At 42.2% G+C, this 23,054-nt stretch overlaps 1 protein-coding gene across 1 annotated transcript in view; it reads left to right on the top strand.

Annotated features, from left to right (window-relative positions):
• Positions 1–5,824: 5,824 nt before the first annotated feature.
• slc18a2 (solute carrier family 18 member 2) overlaps positions 5,825–23,054 on the top strand; it is a 42,718-nt gene continuing 25,488 nt past the window's right edge. Inside the window, exons 1-8 of the mRNA XM_063190966.1 lie at positions 5,825–5,903; positions 6,151–6,322; positions 8,175–8,589; positions 14,678–14,736; positions 17,257–17,340; positions 18,323–18,415; positions 19,950–20,039; positions 20,883–20,926. Of these exons, the coding sequence (XP_063047036.1) occupies positions 6,190–6,322; positions 8,175–8,589; positions 14,678–14,736; positions 17,257–17,340; positions 18,323–18,415; positions 19,950–20,039; positions 20,883–20,926 (918 nt within the window). The 5' untranslated portion in view covers positions 5,825–5,903; positions 6,151–6,189. The remainder of the gene's footprint in view (positions 5,904–6,150; positions 6,323–8,174; positions 8,590–14,677; positions 14,737–17,256; positions 17,341–18,322; positions 18,416–19,949; positions 20,040–20,882; positions 20,927–23,054) is intronic.

The following is a 23,054-nucleotide window of genomic DNA, read 5'->3' on the forward strand; positions in this document are numbered from 1 at the left end:
TTTTACATGTCTTGAAAACAACACTGTTTCTGATAGCAGTGTTTCCGTTCATAATTTAGCATATAATCATTCCCCATTGGTCAACATATTGGTTTTAATGGAATTCAATTATTCATGCTAAACTAATGCAGTAGTTTAATGTGAATGCTTATTGGCATTGAAGAGATTGGCTGAGTGAATCCAGGAAATCAAAAATGCAACTGTTTATCTTACACACTGGGAAAGAAAGGAAGCACCTATTGCCTGCTGCGCTTGTCAAAATAAAAGTAAAGTGTGCCCACAGGCTACACTAAGCTCATACAGTAGTTTAGTGATATTGTCATTAAAAAGATTGGATGAGTGTATCTATCCAGAAACCCTAAAATGCAACTGTTTTACCACAACAATTTGCCAAAAAAGTGGACTGCTTTTACCAAGTAGGCCGACCACTATCATGAGCCTTGTTTGCAACCATGCATCTATTTCGCCGACCACGTGATCTGCTTGGCCTTAGAAAGGCGGGGACAAATGCACTGCACTTAACATGGACAGAAATGTCTAGCCTGAATCCCACAGAGTGAAAAAACGCTGATTCTGGCTGGAAGCAGTGAGTAAACAGCCTCGCCAATATGTCGACTGCACACGCAATTTGTGTCAGGTACATAAGTGCCAATCAGGGCAGATTTAGCCTGGCTCTCACGCAGACCCTTCGTGCTTCGTGCATCTCCGTTAAACTTCGTTTAACGTCTGGAAATCTTAGACGAGCCTGAAGGAATCAGATATTTCATAGCCTGTCCAATCAGAATCACGGGGCGGGATTGCGGGGCAGGGTATATACAAGTCAGTGGTTGAAGTAGTACTGATTCAAAAAAAGCCATGTGAATTCGCCAATCAGGTTCCAGCTGTTTTTAACACACCCACGCCTTTCCAGAGCTAAGCGATTGACAATATTCCAGATCGCGTGAGAACCAGGTTAGGGTAGATTAGGCCTACTGTCAGTATTGAAGACGTCCCATCCATGCCAGTGCAGCGAGGTGAGAGCTGTTGCATGGCAGAGCAGCAGAAGAGCTGTTCCCACCATGACTTGACTGACAGCATTGTGGCATTGTTTGCAACCACATGTCTATTTCGCCGACCATGACAAGACCTGCTTTGTCTTAGGTGCTGTTTCCACGTAGCAGGATATTTTTTAGCAGGGTATTTTTTTCTCCTGTTTAGGTGTAAACGCAACATGAGGATAAAAATAAATCCTCAATTGTAACAAATGTGTTTCAGCCCCCTAAATAGGATATTTTTTTCTCCTGCTTTTTATACCTGGATTTTAAATATCTGCTAAATGGAAACCGAAGGCCAAAACCAATGCAAAAAAATGTAACCAGGAGAAAAAAATATCCACATATAAAAATATCCAGCGATGTGGAAACAGCACCTTATGGGCAGTCATAGGTGAGCGGTTAGGGCGTCAGACTTGCATCCCAGAGGTTGCCGGTTCGACTCCCGACCCGCCAGGTTGGTGGGGGGAGTAATCAACCAGTGCTCTCCCCCATCCTCCTCCATGACTGAGGTACCCTGAGCACGATACCGTCCCACCGCACTGCTCCCCATGGGGCGCCACTGAGGGCCGCCCCCTTGCACGGGTGAGGCATAAATGCAATTTCGTTGTGTGCAGTGTTCACTTGTGTGCTGTGGCGTGCCGTGTCACAATGACAATGGGAGTTGGAGTTTCCCAATGGGCTTTCACTTTCTTTCTTTCACTTAGAAAGGTGGGGATGGGCCGTACTGTGGCTCTAAAGGTAGGGCACTGAGCTGCTAAGTCGGCAACCTGGGTTCGATTCCGAGTCCTTTGACAAACTTCCCTCATCTCTCTCCCACATGTTTCCTGTCAAAAATCTCTCACGGTCCTGTCATGAATTAAAAAAATAACAAAAAAAAGAATGCACAGCAACCAACGTGGACAGAAATATGAAATCATGGACTTGTTGCATTGAGGTCCTATGCCAGAGCAGCAAGGTACAAGGCACGGCATGGCAGAGTAGCAGAAAAGTGGTTCCCGCTATGACTTGATGCCATATAGATAGATCGATAGATAGAAAATTGTTCTGTGCCATTTTCAGTGCATCTGATACAATTACAAAGACATTACAATAAACAAGAACACAATAGACAAACACAACCCCCCCCCTCCCCTCCCTCTATAGGACAAAAAGACAGGTTGACAAAAAACCCAACATAAACACAGTAAAGTGCAGTATTCAGTACCAAAGTGCAATGTGCTATTCAATCTAAGTTACAGTTGTCTTATTTAGGATGGATATACTAATAGGTATAAATGATTGGCGGGCAGATATGACATGAATGAGAAGCAGAAGTCACTCCCATCAACAGTGTTATGGACACAATTACCAACCAGAATGCATTGTAATTAGCCTGGTCATGACCATCCCATAAAACTACGATTTAATTTCGTATTTATGGTCTGGCATTTGTTTGCTCTGAAGCGACTGTAGGAAGCAGGAAGTTTGCACTCAGTTATGGTTTGAAATTATTGGACACCTCTCACCCAATCGCTGGCAGTTACTCAACAACAACATAGCGCACACCAATGGCTCTGGCGCAGATGTGTCCGTCATTGTCACGAGCGTCCTCCCCCCACATGGTGGGGGGCGTATTCGCTTATTGGCTGTTTTCTGGGGGGGCGTTGCGATCAAAATTCTACTGCTCCAGGCACTCCACAGAGAAGCACGGCCAGACTACCGTAGTGGAGCTAATCCTTTGGCGGAAGTACGTAGGATCGCTTGCGAGGCTACATTGTAATATGGTGGTGGGCATGGCCCTGCTGCAGACTGCACCATGATACATGAGCCCAATATTATTATAAGAGAGGACCCCATGTTATTTTTCTTTATAACATTACATTAAGGAGATTGTTACGAATCTGGCTCGTTACAAGGGTCGAAACATAAAAGAGGGACATAACAACCAAAATACAGTCAAAGATTTAAATGAAACATAAAAGAGAGCAAAGGAAAGAGCAGAAGAGAGAGCCAAAGCCAGAGCAAAAGTCAAAGTAACTTGTGAAAGAAAACCAAATTTACCCAACCAAATCAAACCAAGAGGCTCCAAAGCCCCTACCCAAAAGTGCCTAACAAAAGACAGCTTCTTAAAGGTGCACAGTGTAATATTTTAAGTATTTTATTTCCAGAATGTATGCTGTCCATTCACAAATGTTACCTTTTTTCATGAATAATTACCACCACCATCAAATTCTAAGTATTCAGACTGGGAAAATTGCATTTTTCATACATGAAAAGGGGAATCTTCTCCATGTCCGCCATTTTGAAATTCCAGAAATAGACATTCTTAGCTGCAAATCTTACTGTGCTTTGGCCATACTGGTAATTATTAATTTATTATTTGGTAATTATTCATGAAGACATCTAATTTGACAGTAGAGAGCACAGTATCAATCAGCAGCATAGTTGCAATACGTATTCTGGCCACCATCCTACACAGTGCACCTTTACCTGTAAATGAGGGCGTTCGTGATGGCGTAATTTTGACGAAGTTGAAAATTTGCTAAGCAGCGAGCATGCTCAGTGTGTCCGCGTGAAGCATCATGGTTAGAATTTGCCGTTCAAGACGCAGTTGAAGGGAGTGACCTCTGCGCGGCAGTCGTGTCACATGGCGTTGAACCATCGCGGGAACAAAATTTTTGTCAAGCAACTCCGCAGTAGCAGAAACCTACTGCCGGGCAAGAAGACCTCCTCCATGATGTGAGGAATCTGCCGTGATTGGTGTTCATAGCTCATGTGGTTCATGTGTGTGTAGTTGAACGTGCTTCATTTTCTACATGCTGAAATGCATTTCATGCACAAATGCAGCATACTCAGATTGGTATCATCCATATGTATGGTCGCACAACCCACTTACAACAGAAAAAAAAAAGAAACAAACCACCCTGTCGTCAGATGCTCCATCTTCGCCACGTTAGGAGTGTATGCCGTAGGTTACAAAACCAGTATTATTCCGCGGGCCGCCTGCTCGACGGTTAGAGTAGTGGTTGCGCGCCTGACTTCCATTCATGAGGTCCTCGGTTCGAAACTGCACCGAAACACGGAGAGTCTTTAGTTGCTGCTGGTTAATGTGGAAACAGACCAGTTGCGAGAGACTTATATTGTCTTTTATGTATGAAAGTGCACGAAACAGAGTGGCCTTTGTGGTTGGCGCGCCATGGTAAAGCTACATATTGAACACCTGGGTTCAATCCTCGCAGCATGGGTTGGCGCTGTTAAGTACTTTTAAAACGGTCCTATCTGAATGACGACTTTGGTCCCAAAACACAAAATGAATAGCCTAAAGTGAGTACTAATTAACTGAATTATTACATGGAAGTGAAGCCAAATCATCACATAAGACTTGTTCCATGATTCACTGAGTGGTAACCTGTATCTCTACCACAATACCACCCGATTTCTCTCCGAGACGCAGAGAGAGTCTCGCATTTCACAAGCATGTGCCGACGATGGTAAGCACGTCATGGAATTAGCGCAATGATTATTTAATTCCACGAGAGGGCGCCCTGGTACACCCGCTGTCAAAATAGGTAGATCCACCCACAGACCTATAGATCCACCTTCTTTGCCGCTGTTGAAATCTCGTCGTCCTGATGTGTCCAGCTTGGTTGCGACGCAGTTATCCCCTCCTTTTTATGACCAAGCAAATCACGTTTTGATCAAATCTTTTGCTGCGTGGTTGCAAACGACCCTAATAACTCAAAGAGCACAGGTGAACTCAATTAGACTAATGAGGGCCCACCCTGCTTGTGCAGTGGCAGGAGAGCCACGCCTACCCCGTGCACTGGCAGGAAGAGGCCTGGAGGGGGAGCACAGGGGTCGTAACAAGATGTTTTTATCCAGAGCGACTTACAGAGAGGACATACAACAACCAAGTAGCCTACGGAGTGTGGAGTCAATAGAAAGTACAGCAGCAGTATATAAGTTATGTAGAACAGACAGAGAGCAGTAACCCTAGGCTATATAAATTGTGGGGGGCATGTAATTGCGGGGGCTTTGTAACGCGGTGACTCAGGCATGATAAGGCCTCCAAAGTCTTTTCGGAATGTCAGCCAGGGACCAATACAATGCGTTCGCCATGTAACCAATCCTTGTTATTATTCAGAAATAGAAGCAGAGACAGCTGCACCACAACTGTAGTCTACTACTTGGCTTCATACTAACCGGACCAGTGTTGATGATCACATCGCTTGTGTCAGCGGCATTGGGGACGATTAATTGGAATGTCATACAAGTCCCAAGCTGATGAAACATGAGAAATCGCAGCAGGTGTCGGCTCACTTGTGAGAGGTCACATGTGAGGGCTGTACGGAACACTAGATGGAGCCAGATATTTGTGATTCTTTCCTAAGTGGCCCATTGCTTGTGGGGCAAGCAACAAAATGCTTACTTTGATCAGATCCCATTATACTATCTGTAAAAGAAGTACTCTTGTCTTGTCTACCCCGTCCACTGTTCGATACGTCTAGCATTTTAGGACCAAAAAACTATTTTCAGGTACTTTGTGCGCAAAGGATACGTATCACAATTCGGTTGGTTTTGGAGATAAGGATTTTGTGTGCAAAAAGCTTTTATTTTGGTGTGAAACTTTTTCCAGACCCAAAAGATTGTTCTGGTACGTTTGTCAACATGAACCAAGTAATTTACCTTTCTCATCCAGACGTCAGAGCCGAGGTTCCAGCAGCTCTCCAAAAGCGCTGGCGCGCAGGTTGCGCAGTGCTGCCGCTGGTGATGCTCACGACTGATAAGGACCACTGACGTCAGGAAACGGTAAGTAAGTAAAACGCCCGCATCTTTCGTGCCTTTCACCACGGCTGTCACAGCAAACCCAGTTGTAAATGTGCGTTTAAGGTAAGATTTTTCAGCCACTAATAACGGATTTTTACTGCTCCATACAGATTGCTTCATAACTACTTAGACCGTTGATTGCTCAAGTAGCCTATCTTGGGTTTTTCTTTGGCGTCTTGCTTTCTTTCAAGTGCATAGTCTAACTTGGATTGGTTTGCCATTCTATATTGAGCAAAATGTATTAAATGAATGGCGTGGTTTTCGTGTCATCTCTCATGTCACACTTCACAGTCTTTTTTTCCTGTTGCAGGGCTCCCTCCGTCTCTCCCTTTCGGATTGTATAAAAAAGATGGGAGCATTAGACTCCATACGAGAATTCAGTTTGCTGGCATGGATGAGAGAAAGAAGACAGTCGAGAAAACTGATATTGTTAATAGTATTCATCGCTCTTCTGTTGGATAATATGCTTTTGACGGTGGTCGGTAGGTACAAAACCTTGAGTTTTTGGTTATACACCTGTTACGCACGCTTCACACATGGCGATCTGTCGTTTGTAGTAACAACATGCATCACGATTATAAACAATGTTTTTCTAGAAGCCACATGAAAAACAGAGAGATGTGTTAATGTTAAATGTTACCCATGCGTAGAGATGAATAGAGTAGTCTATACATTTTATGAAGAGCTCGGCAATTTAATGATTTCTGTCAGGTGCGAAAATACTGCCTAAATCTAATTGTTGCAATTTATTTGTGGGCCGACAGCGTCGAGCTATCTTAATTCAATAGGCATAGACAAGGATAAGTAAATCAGTTAGCTTATCACATATATCCAGGTAATGAAGTAATAAAATCAAATTAGATGTCAGCTGGGTTTTTTTTCACTTTTCCTTTTTTTCAAAGGAAGGATGTGCAACTTCAAAACCATTACCATTAGGACTTCATGTCCTAATTTTAACCTTTATACATATATTTAGAAATGTTCGGTTTGAACTTTGAATCAGAAAAAATGGCTAAAGAAAATGTGCATATAAAAATACGCAGGAAACGGGATCATACTCCCAATTTTTGGGAATTTAAACTGTATAATTTCTCCAAAATTGCGCGTAAAACCAGTTTCATATCAGAATCGTTTTCGGAAATGTTCGTAAAACAAGTTCCACGGCAATAATGTTTAGAAAACGATTTAGAGTAAACCTGTGAAGACGGGGTCGTGGATGGGTTTTTCATGTCGAAATGTCAGCTGCTCAACATCATCTGTGTTTGTGTGATTTTAAGTGACACTAAACCGGTAGTGTAGCAAAGGCGCCCGCAGACAAGAACACCACATCACGCACACAAAGGAGCATCACACGTCATCTGCCAGAGTGCCAGTATTTAACAAAAAGATCCAACAAAAGTACATTGACATACAGTGTACAGTGTGTGTGTGTGTGTGTGTGTGTGTGTGTGTGTGTGTGTGTGTGTGTGCGTGTGCGTGCGTGCGTGCGTGCGTTTGTGTGTGTGTGTGCGTACGGGCATGTGTGTACTGTTTGAACACAGACCCTGGTCTGTTCCCAGTGCCCATTATGTTGGAGAGCCATATTTTCACAGTGTATATTGACATTGACTGTATGTGTGTTTGTGTGTGTGTGTGTGTGTGTGTGTGTGTGTGTGTGTGTGTGTGTGTGTGTGTGTGTGTGTGTGTGTGTGTGTGTGTGTGTGTGTATGTGTGTGTGTGTCTGTCTGTCTGTCTGTCTGTCTGTCTGTCTGTCTGTCTGTCTGTCTGTCTGTCTGTCTGTCTGTCTGTCCGTCCGTCTGTAAGTAACTCTGTTGTGTTTGTGCGTGTTTGGGTGTGTGTGTGATGCCCTATTTGACCAAGGCTCCATGTCTGTCTGTGTGGGAGTAACTCTGTTGTGTTTGCGCATGTTTGGGTGTGGGTGTGATCAGTGGTGTAGTCTACTTTTTTGAAGTGGGTATGCTGTATATTCGAGAATTTTTTGAAGTGGGTATACTGTATATATTTATGCTATTCTAAATAATGGATCAATCAATTATACAGTAAGTGGGTATACTGAAGTCCCTAAAATTTAGAAGTGGGTATACTCCGTATACCTGCGTTCTACGTAGACTACACCACTGAGTGTGATGCCCTATTTGACCACGGCTCCATGTCTGTCTGTGTGTGAGTACCTCTGTTGTGTTTGTGCATGTTTGGGTGTGTGTGCGGGTGTGATGCCCTATTTGTTGACCACGGCTCCATGTCTCTCCCCAGTGCCCATCATCCCCAGCTACCTGTATGCATGTTTGGGTGTGATGCCCTATTTATTGACCACGGCTCCATGTGTCTCCCCAGTGCCCATCATCCCCAGCTACCTGTATGCAATAGATGAAGAGGCCAGCAGCAGCACCACAGACAGCATCGGCGTCGGCAGCAGTATGGCTCCGGCCACAGCGCCATCGTTCCCCTCTTCCAGCGCCTTCCAGACCATCGTGTCTCTTTACGACAACTCCACATATCAGACGGGAGCCGGCATCAACCTCCTCTCCACCACCCCGCGGCCCCTGGCTCCCTCCCCAGCCCCCGGATCCCCTATGACGACCGCCGTCGCCACCGCCGGCAACAGGACTGGTAACACCACGGGGCAGGACTGCCCCCTCCAAGGAGGCAAGCAGCTGCTGAACGAGAACGTGAAGGTGGGGCTGCTGTTCGCCTCCAAAGCCACCGTGCAGCTGCTCACCAACCCCTTCATCGGACCGCTCACCAACAGGTGGGTGACGACGGTGACTGACGCCTGCAGCAGCATTTTGTCTCGTCCCCAAACAGGACTCTAAATTATTGTTATTTCATCAACAGGCAAATGGCTAATAGATGGTAGCCCGTTAATGCACGCCGTACCTACTGTGGCATGCTGTAATAGACATTGAAAGTTAACTAGTACTACACTACTACTGTATGACAGTGCAGGGGGCCTTTAGTAATACATGACGACTTGGTCATTGCCATTCTGGTAACAGCTCATTTATAATGCCGTGTCTTAAGGGGTTAATCTTACAAACCAAAACACACACTCACTAATGGGTCAAAGTGGCTAGTACGGTAATAAGTTGGTCTTTTCTACCAGCCAAACTGAAATTTCACCCGCATTTAGCCGGTTGGCACTTGTTAATTTAGGGCCCTGTGCCCAGATAAGGATAAGCTACACACAGACATACTGCACAGTGTACAGTGTGATGGCCAACCAAAACAGCCATTTTCATTACCCACATCTGTCAAAAAAAATGTGCCAAAGTATATAGGCATCAGTGGATTTGTTTAGTCTAAACCTGCTGGTTGGTTGTAGACACTGTCGTACAGTGTGATAATGGGCAACCGAAACATCCATTTTGTTTATCTGTGTCCGTCAACTAGATGTTGCCAAAGTCTATAAGCAGCATCAATGGATTTCTAGTGCTTGTTTCTGTTTGCATGTGACTGAAGGCGAGAATGAATTGAGGACAGCCCATTCACCCTCACAAGCTGCGCACAGTTCAGCCAGAGATTCTTTAAGTATAGAGATATGCCAACATAATAGGTTTCTATGGGCACCTAACATGACCAGGTTCCGGTCTGCCTAAAGGGGCGTGTCATAATGCTCCTAGCATTGAATAGAACAGTCCTCAGGTCTGCCTAGGTCTGCCTAAAGGGGGATTTCCCCCCCAATAATAGAACCATGAAACAATGGGCCAATGGAACCTCTCTCTCTCAACTCTCTCTGGTATAGCTCTTGTTCTGTGGTACTGTAGCAGGACAGATTTTCCGTTATAACAGCATAGCATCTGTTGTATATGTCATCATGATAGGAAAAGACAAGGAATGGTAACACTTTGGAATAACGTCCTATTCACAGCTTTATTAACACTTAATAAATAATGAACTAATTATCAACAAACTGTTTACAAATGTTTATAAATGGGCAAGAAATACTGTGTTAACGCGGCAGACACAGCACAGTCACATCGGTGCTGGAAGTTTCACCTCCAAAGACCAGCAGGCATGAAAGCACATAAAACTCACACAATTGAAGTTGATTTCCCACTCCACTGTGTGGTCGAAATTTGGTTATTAGTCATTTACAAACATTTGTAAATGCTTTGTTAAATGTTAATTGTTATTAAAGGTTAATAAAGTGTTTATAAAGCTCTATAGGTAGTTATTCTAAAGTGTTACCCAAGGAATTTCTAATATTCAAGGTTTTTAGATATTTTGTTGTTGATAGCGCAGTCTTCTGGTTCATGACGGATGGATGATGATGTGAAAGCACCCAAGCTCAAGTCCTAGCACCTGGTATTCAGTGTTTCCTTTTAAAAATGATGATTACCAAATAACTGTACTGGAGCAGGTGGTCAGTTATAACACTATAATAACATCTGTTGTGAATGTCATCATTAAAAAGACAATGCATTTCTAATATTCAAGGACTTCAGATAGTTATTGTTGGTAGCAGAGCCTTCTGGTTTACGACGGATGATGATGTGAAAACATCCAAGCTCAAGTCCTAGACTCAAGACGCTGTATTTCCTCAGGTCATGCTTGAGCTCATGCTGATGACAAAGTTAAATGTCACATGCAGGGCAGAGGTCGTCTCCTGGGTTACCCTCTCTTTTTTTCCGACCCCTTGCCTCTGTCTCAGGTTGGCACGTGCTGACAAGACAGCCCTGAATTTGAACATCGGTAACTCCTCGTTTAAAGGGACACTGTGTGAGATTTTTAGTTGTTTATTTCCAGAATTCATGCTGCCCATTCACTTATGTTACCTTTTCATGAATACTTACCACCACCACCATCAAATTCTAAGTATTCATTATGACTGAGAAAATTGCTCTTTTCATACATGAAAAGGGGGATCTTCTCCATGGTCTGCCATTTTGAATTTCCATAAATAGCCATTTTTAGCTGCAAAAATGACTCTACTTGGACCATACTAGAAAATATTAGTTTATTACTCAGTAAACTTTCATGTAAAGATCAAATTTGGCAGTAGGCAGCCCAGTTTCAATGAGCAGCATAGTTGCAGTACCTTTTTTGACCATTTCCTGCACAGTGTCCCTTTAAGGCCGCTGAAGCGCTTAATGCGTAGTTGCTTACACAACAACTGTCATTATTTATGAGGGAAGTTCTCTTAATGCAATACGTACTACAGTACATCTCTTTGCTGACTTCTGATTTTCAAATTTGCCTCATATCAGTAAAGGGTGATGATGTCTCAGATAGTCAGGGGACCCGACCCCACAAAGGGGTCATTTGTTTCAGGCCCAGGTAGAATGGGGGCCCAAAACTGGGCTTCCATTACATTGCATGTATTGGATAGGGGGCCCTTTCAGATGACTTTGTCCTGGGCCCAGCAAAATAGCTGTCAGCAGCCCCTTTGTGTGCTAGTTTCTTTCCATTATGTGTTCATCATGTTTATGTTTATGATATAGTAGGCTATCTGTTATTCAGTGTTTTCTTTTTTAAATGATAATTACCAAATAACCATCAGGAGGACCCACCTGCATTCAGGCAGAATATTAAGTAGTTGTGCCTTGGCAGCCACGCTAAGTTAAGTACCCAACAACACCATGCAGTGTATTTCTGCATGATTTGAGCATAAAACTGCTCCACAATGTCATCCAGTGCTGTAGTACATCTGTCATGCTCCCTGTGCTACCCTTTCAGACATGACTAAATGGCAAAAGGCCAGTCAAGCAAACGGCATCTCAAATCTCCCCCCCCACACACATACACACTTGTGGCCACAGCCAGGTCCCCATTGGGGTAGACCACCTCCTACTAACCTTACCATGTGACAACTGCTGCACGGCACGCAATCTTATCTCCTTTGTTTATGTCACAAGAAAAACAAAAAATCAGTTTATTAAGATCTTTATCAGGAGATTAAAGGACTAAAGGCTTGTCAGATCCACAATCGCAACACTAATTATTTTCCATCATCATATTTTACATCTATTGCTGCCTTCCGATGTTAATCTGTTTGGTAACACACTCTACTGAAAGGCCATAGTGGTCGAATATTTTGAAACAGGGTGAGATGTAAGTTAATCTCTGGCGTCTCTTTTACGTTTCTTGTTACCAGAATGGCAATGACCAAGTGGTAGTCCAGTGGTTCTCAAACAATTTCCGCGATGCCCCCATCCTCATGTTCCAGCAAACATTGTTTGTTCTTTCATTTTGCAATTCACAGGGAATACAGTATATTTATCAACCATACAATTGAATAGTGATAACGAACTATTTGTTGAACGGTTATGTCATTTGAAAGCATATATTCAGGGTTTTACGCACACAGTCCATTCTCTAAGCAGCCCCCAGTGTGGTAAGAACCTCTGCCGTAGTGTAATAAGACTCCGTAATGTCCTAGAAGTGGTATCACTGTGGAAGTAGCCTAAAGCTTTTTCACACTTGTCCTTTACTGTCCTGGCGGCATGTAAGTAAGTAAGTTTAATGTATGTAGCACATTGTGAAAGCAGTGAGAACTGGACAAGGTGCTGTACAGAGTCAAGCTAATGGTGTGCATTATGAGCCATTATGACACCCGATGAAGACCTTGCTGGCCATTTTTCACATTAAAGTCACGACAAGGGAGCTTTTACGGTGTGCGAATATGTTTTCTCATTTTTCTCCTTATACATTTTTCGATATTCTGCACCCGTAGCTAGTTGTTACTTTGGGATGTGCACGCACCTTACACTTTTTGTGCATTATGAGCCAACCATCAATATCAATGTGTCTATAAAGAAAGCACATTGTTGCACATGGCTACGATTCTAAAATGTTACATTACTGAAATAGAAGTGCTTTCTGACTATTGTTTGTTTGTGGTTCCCTGATGAGGATGTGGTGAATGATCAGCCTTGGCCTTTCTGTAGGCCCCATGGGAAATGACCCTTACTTTAGTATGTGCCTGTGCCTTTAAACTTGCAAAGACTTGCACTGTGGTATTGCAATGTGGTAATGCTTTTGTGAGTCAATGTATCGCCATAAGTCAATAACATGTAAACACCTACAGTGTTTCAATTATTATGATAATATAATTATTTACAGTAAACAAGCATTTTACTATTGATCAGCAACCTATCTATAAAGTGACATTTGCATGCTTGGATAGTAATATGTATTCAATCGATCAAATCGTTTTACAATGATTGTTGTGTGATTATGAGATGGCGTTCCTTTTTTAACAATGTTGTAGCTAAGCGTAAAGCAGGGTTGGGCAATTATTTTGGCCCAATGGCCACATTGGGTGTAGAATATTGACCGAAGGGCCAGATTTCGCAATAATATTCCTGTGTCAATAATAAGAAATAGTGTACGCTGACATAACTTGTCAGCTATGCCATTTCTGCACATTATAATGAAATGTATTTAGATATAGCCTATGTACTTGGTTAATCTTAAGTTCACAAGACCTCTGTTTCAGGTAGCCATTTTAAGAATGTTGAGTGACTGTATGAATTTGGATTTAAAAGTTGCCTTTCTTGTAAAGGCTCGCTGGGTTGAAATGGCTCAGTGGGCCGCATGTGGCCCCCGGGCCTGAGTTTGCCCACCTCTGGCGTAGAGGTGTGGCCTCTTTACTGCTTGTCGACGGGTCTATTCACTTGTCGCTGAAAACACTCTACTACGCCATAACGGCATTGGGTAATACTTTAGAATAACGTCCTATTCACAGCTTTATTAGCACTTTATAAATAATTAACTAATTATCAACAAAATGTTTACAAATGTTTATAAATGGGCAAGAAATACTATGCTAACACAGCAGACAGTGCAGTCGCAGGCGTCCTGGAAGTTTCTCCTCTAAAGACCAGAGGACATGAAATCATATACAACTCACACAGTAGAAGTTGATTCCCACTCCAATGTGCAATCATAGTTTGGTTATTACTCATTTACAAACTTGGAAATGCTTTGTTAATTGTTAATTGTTATTAAATGTTAATAAAGTGCTTATAAAGCTGTGAATAGGACGTTATTCTAAAGTGTTACCCAGCATCGCTATGACATTGCAGGGAGTCTTAGGTGACCGATTAAGACTTGGTCATTACCATTTTGGTGACAATAAGGTTATAACAGAAACTCTGCATTAAGGGGTTAAAGGCACACTGTGGCATACAGTATAATAGAAGCATGCTCTTCGTGCTTCAGTTGTCTTGTGTTGTAGTTTTCCTCTCGTGTCTCTATCAGCTGTCAGCTGCCTGTGTGGCATCAGCTGACAATAAAGAGGAAAGAGGAGCCCTGTGCACACCTTCAGTACAGCTCTTGCAATGCAAAAGACTCTCTCTCTCTCTCTCTCTCTCTCTCTCTCTCTCTCTCTCTCTCTCTCTCTCTCTCTCTCTCTCTCTCTCTCTTACAGACACACACACGCACGGACGAACGCATGCTCACACACACACACACACACGCACGAACGCACGCACGCACGCACACACACACACACTATCAATGTCAACATACACACGTTTACTTGTATGCATAAGTTTACTTGCCTTTGTTTAATTAATATATAGCAGACTGTTAGCTAGAATTGGACATGGCATGGATTAAGTTGTTTTGAGGATTCTGATTCATCCAGATAATCAAAGATGCAACTTTAACATGTTATGACAAGCCATTTGAAATGATCTGTTACCAGAATGGCAATGGCCAAGTCATAGTGCATTACTAAAGGCCCTGTGTTATGTCATAGTAGTAGTACTATGGTAGTTCACTTTTCCATGACCATTACGGCATGCCAAAGGAGGTACAGCGTGCATTATGGGGCTATGTTGATAAACAAAGTCCTGAGTGTGTGACCATTTGTTTTTGTTGTATGCTTCCAGGATAGGCTACCAGATCCCCATGTTCGCTGGCTTCTGCATCATGTTTCTCTCCACTATCAGTAAGTGATACATGAATGACAACATGGCCACTGTTGTAAATTTGGCAATGTCCAGTCCACGTCTTGGAAGCTGGTTAGATGTATATGGATATTTCTGAAATCGCATTGGTTTTTGCCTCTTGTTTACATGTTACGCAATGACAGAGTTTAAAAAAAACTAAGTGTTTCCCGTGCACGCCACAAAGTTTCTCATGTCTGACAGAAACTACGGGGTGAAAGTTTTGCGTGCGCATGAGAACCCTGCTTTTTTTTTAACTCACACACATCATTATACTGTAAGGGCTCTGTAATGTACGTAAACGGATTTGCGTTATGAAGCTACGGTTAAAGAAACAACACAAAAGAGTCCAACTATGATCATGAATGGCCATTTTCAGTATGCCAACAGAAATCCCTTCTAACGCTGGGGCTACAGTGGCTGCCATAGTGATTCGAATCCATTCAAATCAATGGAAATGGCCACACCATACATGGCAGCGCACTGAATGTTCTAAGAAAATGCCCCATGCTTGTATATTTAGTTTTCTTATTCATTCTTGCATTCATGTATTTTGACACAACTTAATGTAATGTATGTCTCACATACTAAGTCCTCATGGACGAACAAATGAATCAAACAATGATTAAGCAAATATTAGAGATACTGTGTTGTCGTAGCCGACATAACAGGTTATAGGCAAATAAAAAGGAAACTGTCTAGCTGGTAAATGCAGACAATGTGTGACATGTCATTGTGTAGAAACAGGATGTGCTGTGGCAAACATCCTGAAAACTTGCAAGGTCATGTATATATAATTTGGAGTTTTTGTAACTTTTGTTTGATTTGTGGCTGTTCTGTCAGACATCTTACAGATGGAGCTGGTCTGGAGCTGTAGTGCCTATCATTCTGATTGCATTGCACTTCTCCAGACCGCCGTTCATTTAGTTACACATCTGCATAGAAGCGCAGACAACCCTGTGTCTTTTTATAGTTAACTATACATTAAAATGCACTTAGAGTGTAAAAAAAAAATGTAGGTGATGGTACACAGGGCAACTTTTTGAGAAAAAAAATGGGCAATGTCATGATTGGCTCTTCATTTTCCAAATGAATGGTTGAAAAAAGTTGTCTGCTGCTAATACAGGTGCTCTTGATAAAAAATGTCATGCGATGAACAGTCTAAACAACATCTTACAGTATCATTGCCTAGACACATTGCTCAAAAAGTTGCCCTGTGTATCATTACCGTAAAAGTGTACTCTTGGACCAAATACACCCTAGAAGACCTGCCTTTCTTTCTGCCTTTTTTATTGTGTAGGCCTCCATTGTTTGCCTATGAGCAGCCATGTATGTCTCTGCCACAGGGCTGACTGACGTGTTCTAACGGAGAATAATAGGACATAGTAATCATGCCACAGAGGTAGAACATTAGACGAGAGGTGACCCCGCCCCCGTTTTTACAGCAATCTGTAGCGGCCATTATCTGTAGACCGGAGAAATGGAAATGAATGGAGAAGGAGACTCATCTCTGTCAAAAAATGGCTCAATACTGTGAAAATGTCCATCAACACACTATACAAGGACAATAGTTGAAGTGTGTTGCTAAATATGTTCATAACAAATAATTTGATTTTTAAATGTATTTTATCGACTCATATGATTTAAGTACATATTTAGCCTGACATTTCAAATCTGGTCTTTGATTAATGTGTTACTTCATATTAACACAGTTTTAGTCCATTTTGGGACAGGGGTGGGCGTGTTCTCCATTGACTTGCATTGACTGAAGGTGCCTACACTACCTACGGAAGTTGGGAGGCGCCGTGTGCCATTTCCCAGTGCTGTCGCAAATTGCCGTGTCACCTCTAGTCTAATGTTCTACCTCTATGAATCATACTGTGTGGGCATATGAGCAGCCATGTACGTGTCCACCACAGTGTCTGTGCCCAACGGGTTCCGCCTGCCCGATCTGTTCCCTTTGCACACTGAACATGCACAGTATGACGTATACGGAAGGGAAATGCCTGATCTGTTCCGTTATTTTTTTTACTTTGTTGTTTTAAGTGTTTATTTTGCAGGAGGAAGTTTGCGTTTTAAACTGTCTGTTTAATAATAATACAAAACCGTCACAGAAACGCTAAATAAGGTCACCAAGTGGTCAGCTAACCAACTAACTATTCAGAGCACAATATCACGTTATTTACAGCGACAAACGGCATTTGATGTGAAACAACGATATAAAGTAAAGGTATAATATAAATATATAACATCTCTTTTTGTGTTAATGTTCTGGCAGCTGCAAAATAAACATTTAAAACGTGAAAGTCATTAGGGAACGGATCAGGCAGGCGGTACGCGTTGGGCACCTACACACGGTGCTGACGTGTTCTAACGGGGGATAATAGGACATGCAGTGCAGGCTTCATGAATGTGTTTGAAATGAACAGGTGTTTGCTCTTGTACAGTAACCTGTTTTTAAAATGTATTTATTTATGCTTTGTTTTCTTGTTTTTGTCTCTTGATGTCTTGTTGCGTGTAAGTGTTTGCATTCTCAAAGAGCTACACTCTCCTGTTTCTGGCTCGCTCTTTACAGGGAGTCGGATCCTCCTGCTCCTCAGTAGCAGGTGAGTTATATTGAGGGGGGTTTTAATAACAATAATAATAATAATAATAACAATAATAATAATAATAATAATAATAATAATAATAATAATAGATCAGTTGGATCCTCCTGCTCCTCAGTAGCAGGTGAGTTATATTGAGGGTTTTTGTTTACTTACAGTTGGGGTGAGGAACCTTTTTCATTGGAAGGGCCATTTCAAATTTTATTAAGTCCTCCAAGGGCCGTACTATGAACAGAAACCAGGATTTTCCCCTGAACTTAAGATATACAGTATATATTGAAGATGGCCACCTTTACAGCAAACCTCACTTTCACTAGGTCCCCTGAAAATATAATAATTGTATTGCTAGTGTAATTTCTCAGATTCCTTTACAAAACATGCCATATTTAATTTGAAACTGTATAACATTGAAATTATATTGGGGGCCGGTCGGATGAGGTGGCATCGCGGGCCGTAATTGGTCCCAGAGACATTAGGTTCCCCACCCCTGGCTTTCTTACTCCAGTTCTATTTCAAACTCGTGCTGCAGTCAGATAGATGATAGTGTGTGTGTGTGTGTGTGTGTGCGTGCGTGCGTGCGTGCGTGCGTGCGTGCGTGCGTGCGTGCGTGCGTGCGTGCGTGCGTGCGTGCGTGCGTGCGTACATGTGTGTGTTATCAGGAATGGGAATGCTGGCGAGTGTTTACACGGATGATGATAATAATAATAATAATAAATAATAATAATAATAATAATATTAAAATATGTGTGTGTGTGTGTGTGTGTGTGTGTGTGTGTGTGTGTGTGTGTGCGTGCGTGCGCGCGCGCGTGCATGCGCGCGCGTGTGCATGTGTGCGTGCGTGTGTGCGTGTGTGCGCGCGCGTGCATGCGCGCGCGTGTGCATGTGTGCGTGTGTGCGTGTGTGCGTGTGTGCGTGTGTGCGTGTGTGCGTGCGTGTGTGCGTGCCTTTGTGTGTGTGTGTGCGTGCGTGTGTGTGTTCTCAGGAATGGGGATGCTGGCGAGTGTGTACACGGATGATGAGGAGAGGGGCAACGCCATCGGGGTCGCTCTGGGAGGACTGGCCATGGGGGTGCTGTGTAAGTATTCCAGCCAGGCATCAGTTTTTAACAATCTTTGATAACTTTTAAATCAAGTTTAAATTTAAAATACATGAAAATACATTACACTTTCAAATTTAAATAGAAATTTACATACATTTTTTTGTGGACGACAATGGAAGGATTTAATTTGTTTTTATTCAGAGTCTCTAGTCAGTTTTACATGAATCGCAAAACACGCCCTCATCCGCAAATACAGTAGTTAACCATTTGTATTACCCTATTAGCCATAGGCTATTCAATCAGCTAAATGAGTAACTGAATGTTGTTTCCAAGATTTTCACCAGCCGTTTCCTTCAGAAAGTTCAGTAGTGCAATAGAGACACTTGTATTTTACTGTTTACATGTCAACAGCCATAAAGGCCAGCCCCTCTTTTCACGTACTGTATGTGGATATTTTTGTAAATGCATAAGTTTGTGGATTTTGATTACATGTTTACGGCATTATAAATTAGCTGTTACCAGAAGGGCAATGACCAAGTCGTAATGTATTACTAAAGGCCCCGTGCACTGTCATAGTAGTGTAGTACTATAGTAGTTAACTTTCAATGTCTATTACAGCATGCCACAGGAGGTACGGCGTGCATTAAGGGGCTACGTTGAGTTTAAGCTCCTTAAAGCTGGTATTTTTAAAACTGAGGTTGTCACAGTGGTGTTTTTTTTAATCCATGTGCAGTGTTTATAGCCTACAGTATGCAAAAATATAAAAAAGGCCCTGCCGTGGCTCAAATGGTGGGGCACTGCTCTGGGGACCAGGGGGACCCAGGTTCGATTCCCAACTCCGGGGTCCTCCCCCGGAATCCTCCCCCGTCTCTCTCTCCCACTCATTTCCTGTCCAATTCTTCATTGTCCTGTCCCAATGAAGTTGAACCCCCCCGAAAAAAAACATATAAATTATATCTGTTTTTTGGCCCTACCGTGGCACAGATGGTAGGGCACTCGTTTGCGATGCGGCCGACCCGGGTTTGATTCCCGGCCCAGGTCCTTTGCCGACCCTTCCCCATCTCTTTCTGCCCGCTCACTACCTTCACTATCCTGTCAAATAAAGGCAATAAAAAAAGACCCGCCAAAAATTATTTAAAAGGACACTGTGTGAGATTTTTAGTTGTTTATTTCCAGAATTCATGCTGCCCATTCACTAATGTTACCTTTTTCATGGATACTTACCACCACCATCAAATTCTAAGTATTCATTATGACTGGAAAAATTGCACTTTTCATACACGAAAAGGGGGATCTTCTCCATGGTCCGCCATTTAGAATTTCCAAAAATAGCCATTTTTATCTGCAAAAATGACTCTACTTGGACCATACTAGAAAATATTTGTTTATTACTTAGTAAACTTTCATGTAAAGATCAAATTTGGCAATAGACAGCCCAGTTTCAATGAGCAGCATAGTTGCAGTACCTTTTTTGACCATTTCCTGCACAGTGTACCTTTAAAATATATCTGTTTTTGAAAATATCCACATATGTTTAACCAGATACTAAGTGTTGTGCTCTCCTTTTCAGTGGGTCCTCCTTTTGGTAGTGTGATGTACGACTTTGTTGGCAAGACCGCTCCTTTCCTCATCCTAGCTGTACTGGCAGTCTTAGATGGAGGTGAGTAGGATTTGAGTGTGTGTGTGTGTGTGTGTGTGTGTGTGTGTGCGTGCGTGTGTGTGTGTGTGTGTGTGTGTGTGTGTGTGTGTGTGTGTGTGTGTGTGTGTGTGTGTGTGTGTGTGTGTGTGTGTGTGTGTGCGCGCGTGCATGGGAGTGTGCATGCATACTTGTGTATCTGTGTGTGTTTAGCAACCCATAAAACTTTCTGAAGCAATGATTTGCAATGATTTCCTTTTGTATGTGTGTTTGTGCATTGTTTCAGTATTGTGCACTTTATGTGTATTTGTGAAGTTGCATGCTTAAAATGCAGCTAAACGTTTAAACGTTCTCACCTCGCAAACATGATTCATTACTAAGGCTGGGGACAAGCTTGCTGTAGTATACACGTTTGCGTTCTCGTTCGCGTTCACGTGCGTATGGTGCAATATTGACAAAACCGGAAGGGGTTTGCAAACTTGCCCGTTGGCTATCTGACCCCTAGATGATACCGTCAGTATCGTGCAAAGTTCTCCAAAGTTCTCGGTCGTCCTGATGCAAGCATGTGCGCTCAGTCGCATGCGGTCACACGTGGTTGCACGCACAATTTCAGGCAGACATCATGTCTCCTGCCTTACAATGCCACATGTTCCAAATGACTTGGTTTCACCTGTCCAGGTCGAGTAGGTCATTGCCTGGTTGAACGATCACCTGGTTGAAATGGAACGCTAAAACCAAGCCATTTGGATTATGTGGCAGTCGAATGTAATGAAACTAATGAATCCAGGATGACCATCACCGCCTTGCAGTGTAATTTTCCATCTAAACCATAGACAAACTTTCCTTTTTTTGTTTTTGTCTGAACAGCGTTACAGCTTTTCGTGCTACAGCCTTCTAAAGTGGAGCCAGAGGTGAGTACTAGGAGTTCCCAAACCTCTTCAGACCACGTCCATCAAGAGATCATACAGTTAAAAAGGCAGTGTTAACTGTGACGATATTGAATCGAATCGTGATTGCATGTAATCGTGATACGCAGTCACGATATTGTATCGCGATGCAAGGGCGCAGTATCGTGTCCTTTCAAAGTTCTGTTCCGACAACCACATGATATGGTGTGATAGTGCTCCCAAGCTTCAAATCATCATCATTGTTATTTAGAAACTTAATATTTGCCTTTTGCAAACCATTCTACGTATAAACTATCATAGTTTAAAAAATATATATTTTATTGTATAATGTTGGCAATAGAGAAAAAAGAAAATTAATGAAGTAAATATCGCAATGCATCGCAACATGTATTGCAATGCATCGTGATATTATCGCATCGTGGCATGTGTATCTTTAATATTGATATTCACCAAATTCACAAGTAATGTTCATTCAAACTATATGATGTCTGCTCTTGTGACCTTGAACATTAGTTGGCTAGGAGCAAATAAGCCTAAAATTGTCCTTCCTGTTACTGACGGTAGCAGGAAGGACAATTTCAGGCGTATTTGTTCCTAGCCATATAGTTTAAAAGAATATTTTGCTACTAGTCATAGTTTGAAAGACTACTACCTGTGAATGTGGTGAGTATCAATATATAAACCATAACTTTTTAAATAATGGGTTAAAAAGTGGTAACAGGAAGGACACTGTAAAAGTCACCACCCCCAAAATTCCAATAAAATAACAAAATTCCATGCTAAATAAGACTGTATATTACCGGTACTTATTTTTATGTGGCGAAAATCCTTTTCCTGTGAGTGATGTAACCTCCTAGAAATTATGTAATTCGGGGAATGAGCCATTATTTTACAGGGGTTTCTTTATCTCAGCAACAGGATTGACATTTGCTCAGGGGACACTGCCTAATTATGAAAAAAATTATAGATATTACACTTACGCATGTTGACAACATTGCTAACTACTACATTACTCCTAAAACAACATAAAATGTGAGAATAATGATATTTCATCTATAATTAATTAACATATAAAAGACAGCTTGAAAGACAACTTTTTACTGTGAGGGACAGGTCAAAATCCCTGTTTTGTCCACAAAAAAAAACAATTTAAAATGAGAAAATAACAATAAAGTGCCTTATTTTTAAGATCGGGTTGGTGACAAAATATATGTCAATGTTGTGCTTTAAAAGTATGCATGTAATTATTATTGTAATGATTTTATGGCCATTTATCTCTGGGACATGTGGATTTGGGAATATGTGAAGAGTTCAGATGCAAAACCCCCTAACTCCATTTCTGAAGACCTGCACTTCTATATTTTTAGAGAACCCTGTTGTTGGTTTGGTTTGCATTTATGTACTTGATAATACATATTAATAGTTATATTACATAAATAAAATGAAAAAATATGCAATTTTGATAGCTTTGTATTAAATAAAAATGAATTAAGATTATTTTCTGAAAAGGCACTTAGGGGGTTTTGCATCTGAACTCTTCATGTACAGATTCGGCGGAATCACCCATAAGCTACGAGGTTAGGGCACCACCAGAGGCAAGACCTACCATAATTGACCTTTTCTTCAAAGACGGAGCATTAGAAGACCCAATTTTTTATCCTTTATTGTTTCATTTTCTTTCCCCCTAATACTCATAGTAAACACAGTATCTGCACAATACTAAACCGCAGTGCTAATTCCACTCTTAGAGACTACTCTGGGACCAACATCAGCTTTTTAAGTGTTACATTAGCAGTGGTGCAATGGTGCTGTAAGGGTGACTCAGACCAGAGAAAACTGTGACTGCTGCTGTACGAGGAGAGGAGAGGAGAGGAGAGGAGAGGAGAGGAGAGGAGAAGAGAAGAGAGAAGAGGAGAGGAGCAGAGAGAGAGAAGCGGAGACAAGATGAGTTGAGAAAAAAGAGGAGAGGAGGGGAGTGGAGAGGCGAGGAGAGGAGTGGAAAGAGGAAATGAGCGGAGGGGAGAGGAGTAGAGAGGAGAGAAGCGGAGAGGAGAGAGGAGAGGAGCAGAGAGGAGAAGAGTGTAGGCAAGAGTAGCGGAGTGGAGAGCAGAGGAGAGGAGAGGAGAGTGGA

This window comes from Engraulis encrasicolus, chromosome 24 (genome assembly GCF_034702125.1).
Source record: "Engraulis encrasicolus isolate BLACKSEA-1 chromosome 24, IST_EnEncr_1.0, whole genome shotgun sequence".
NCBI lineage: Eukaryota > Metazoa > Chordata > Actinopteri > Clupeiformes > Engraulidae > Engraulis > Engraulis encrasicolus.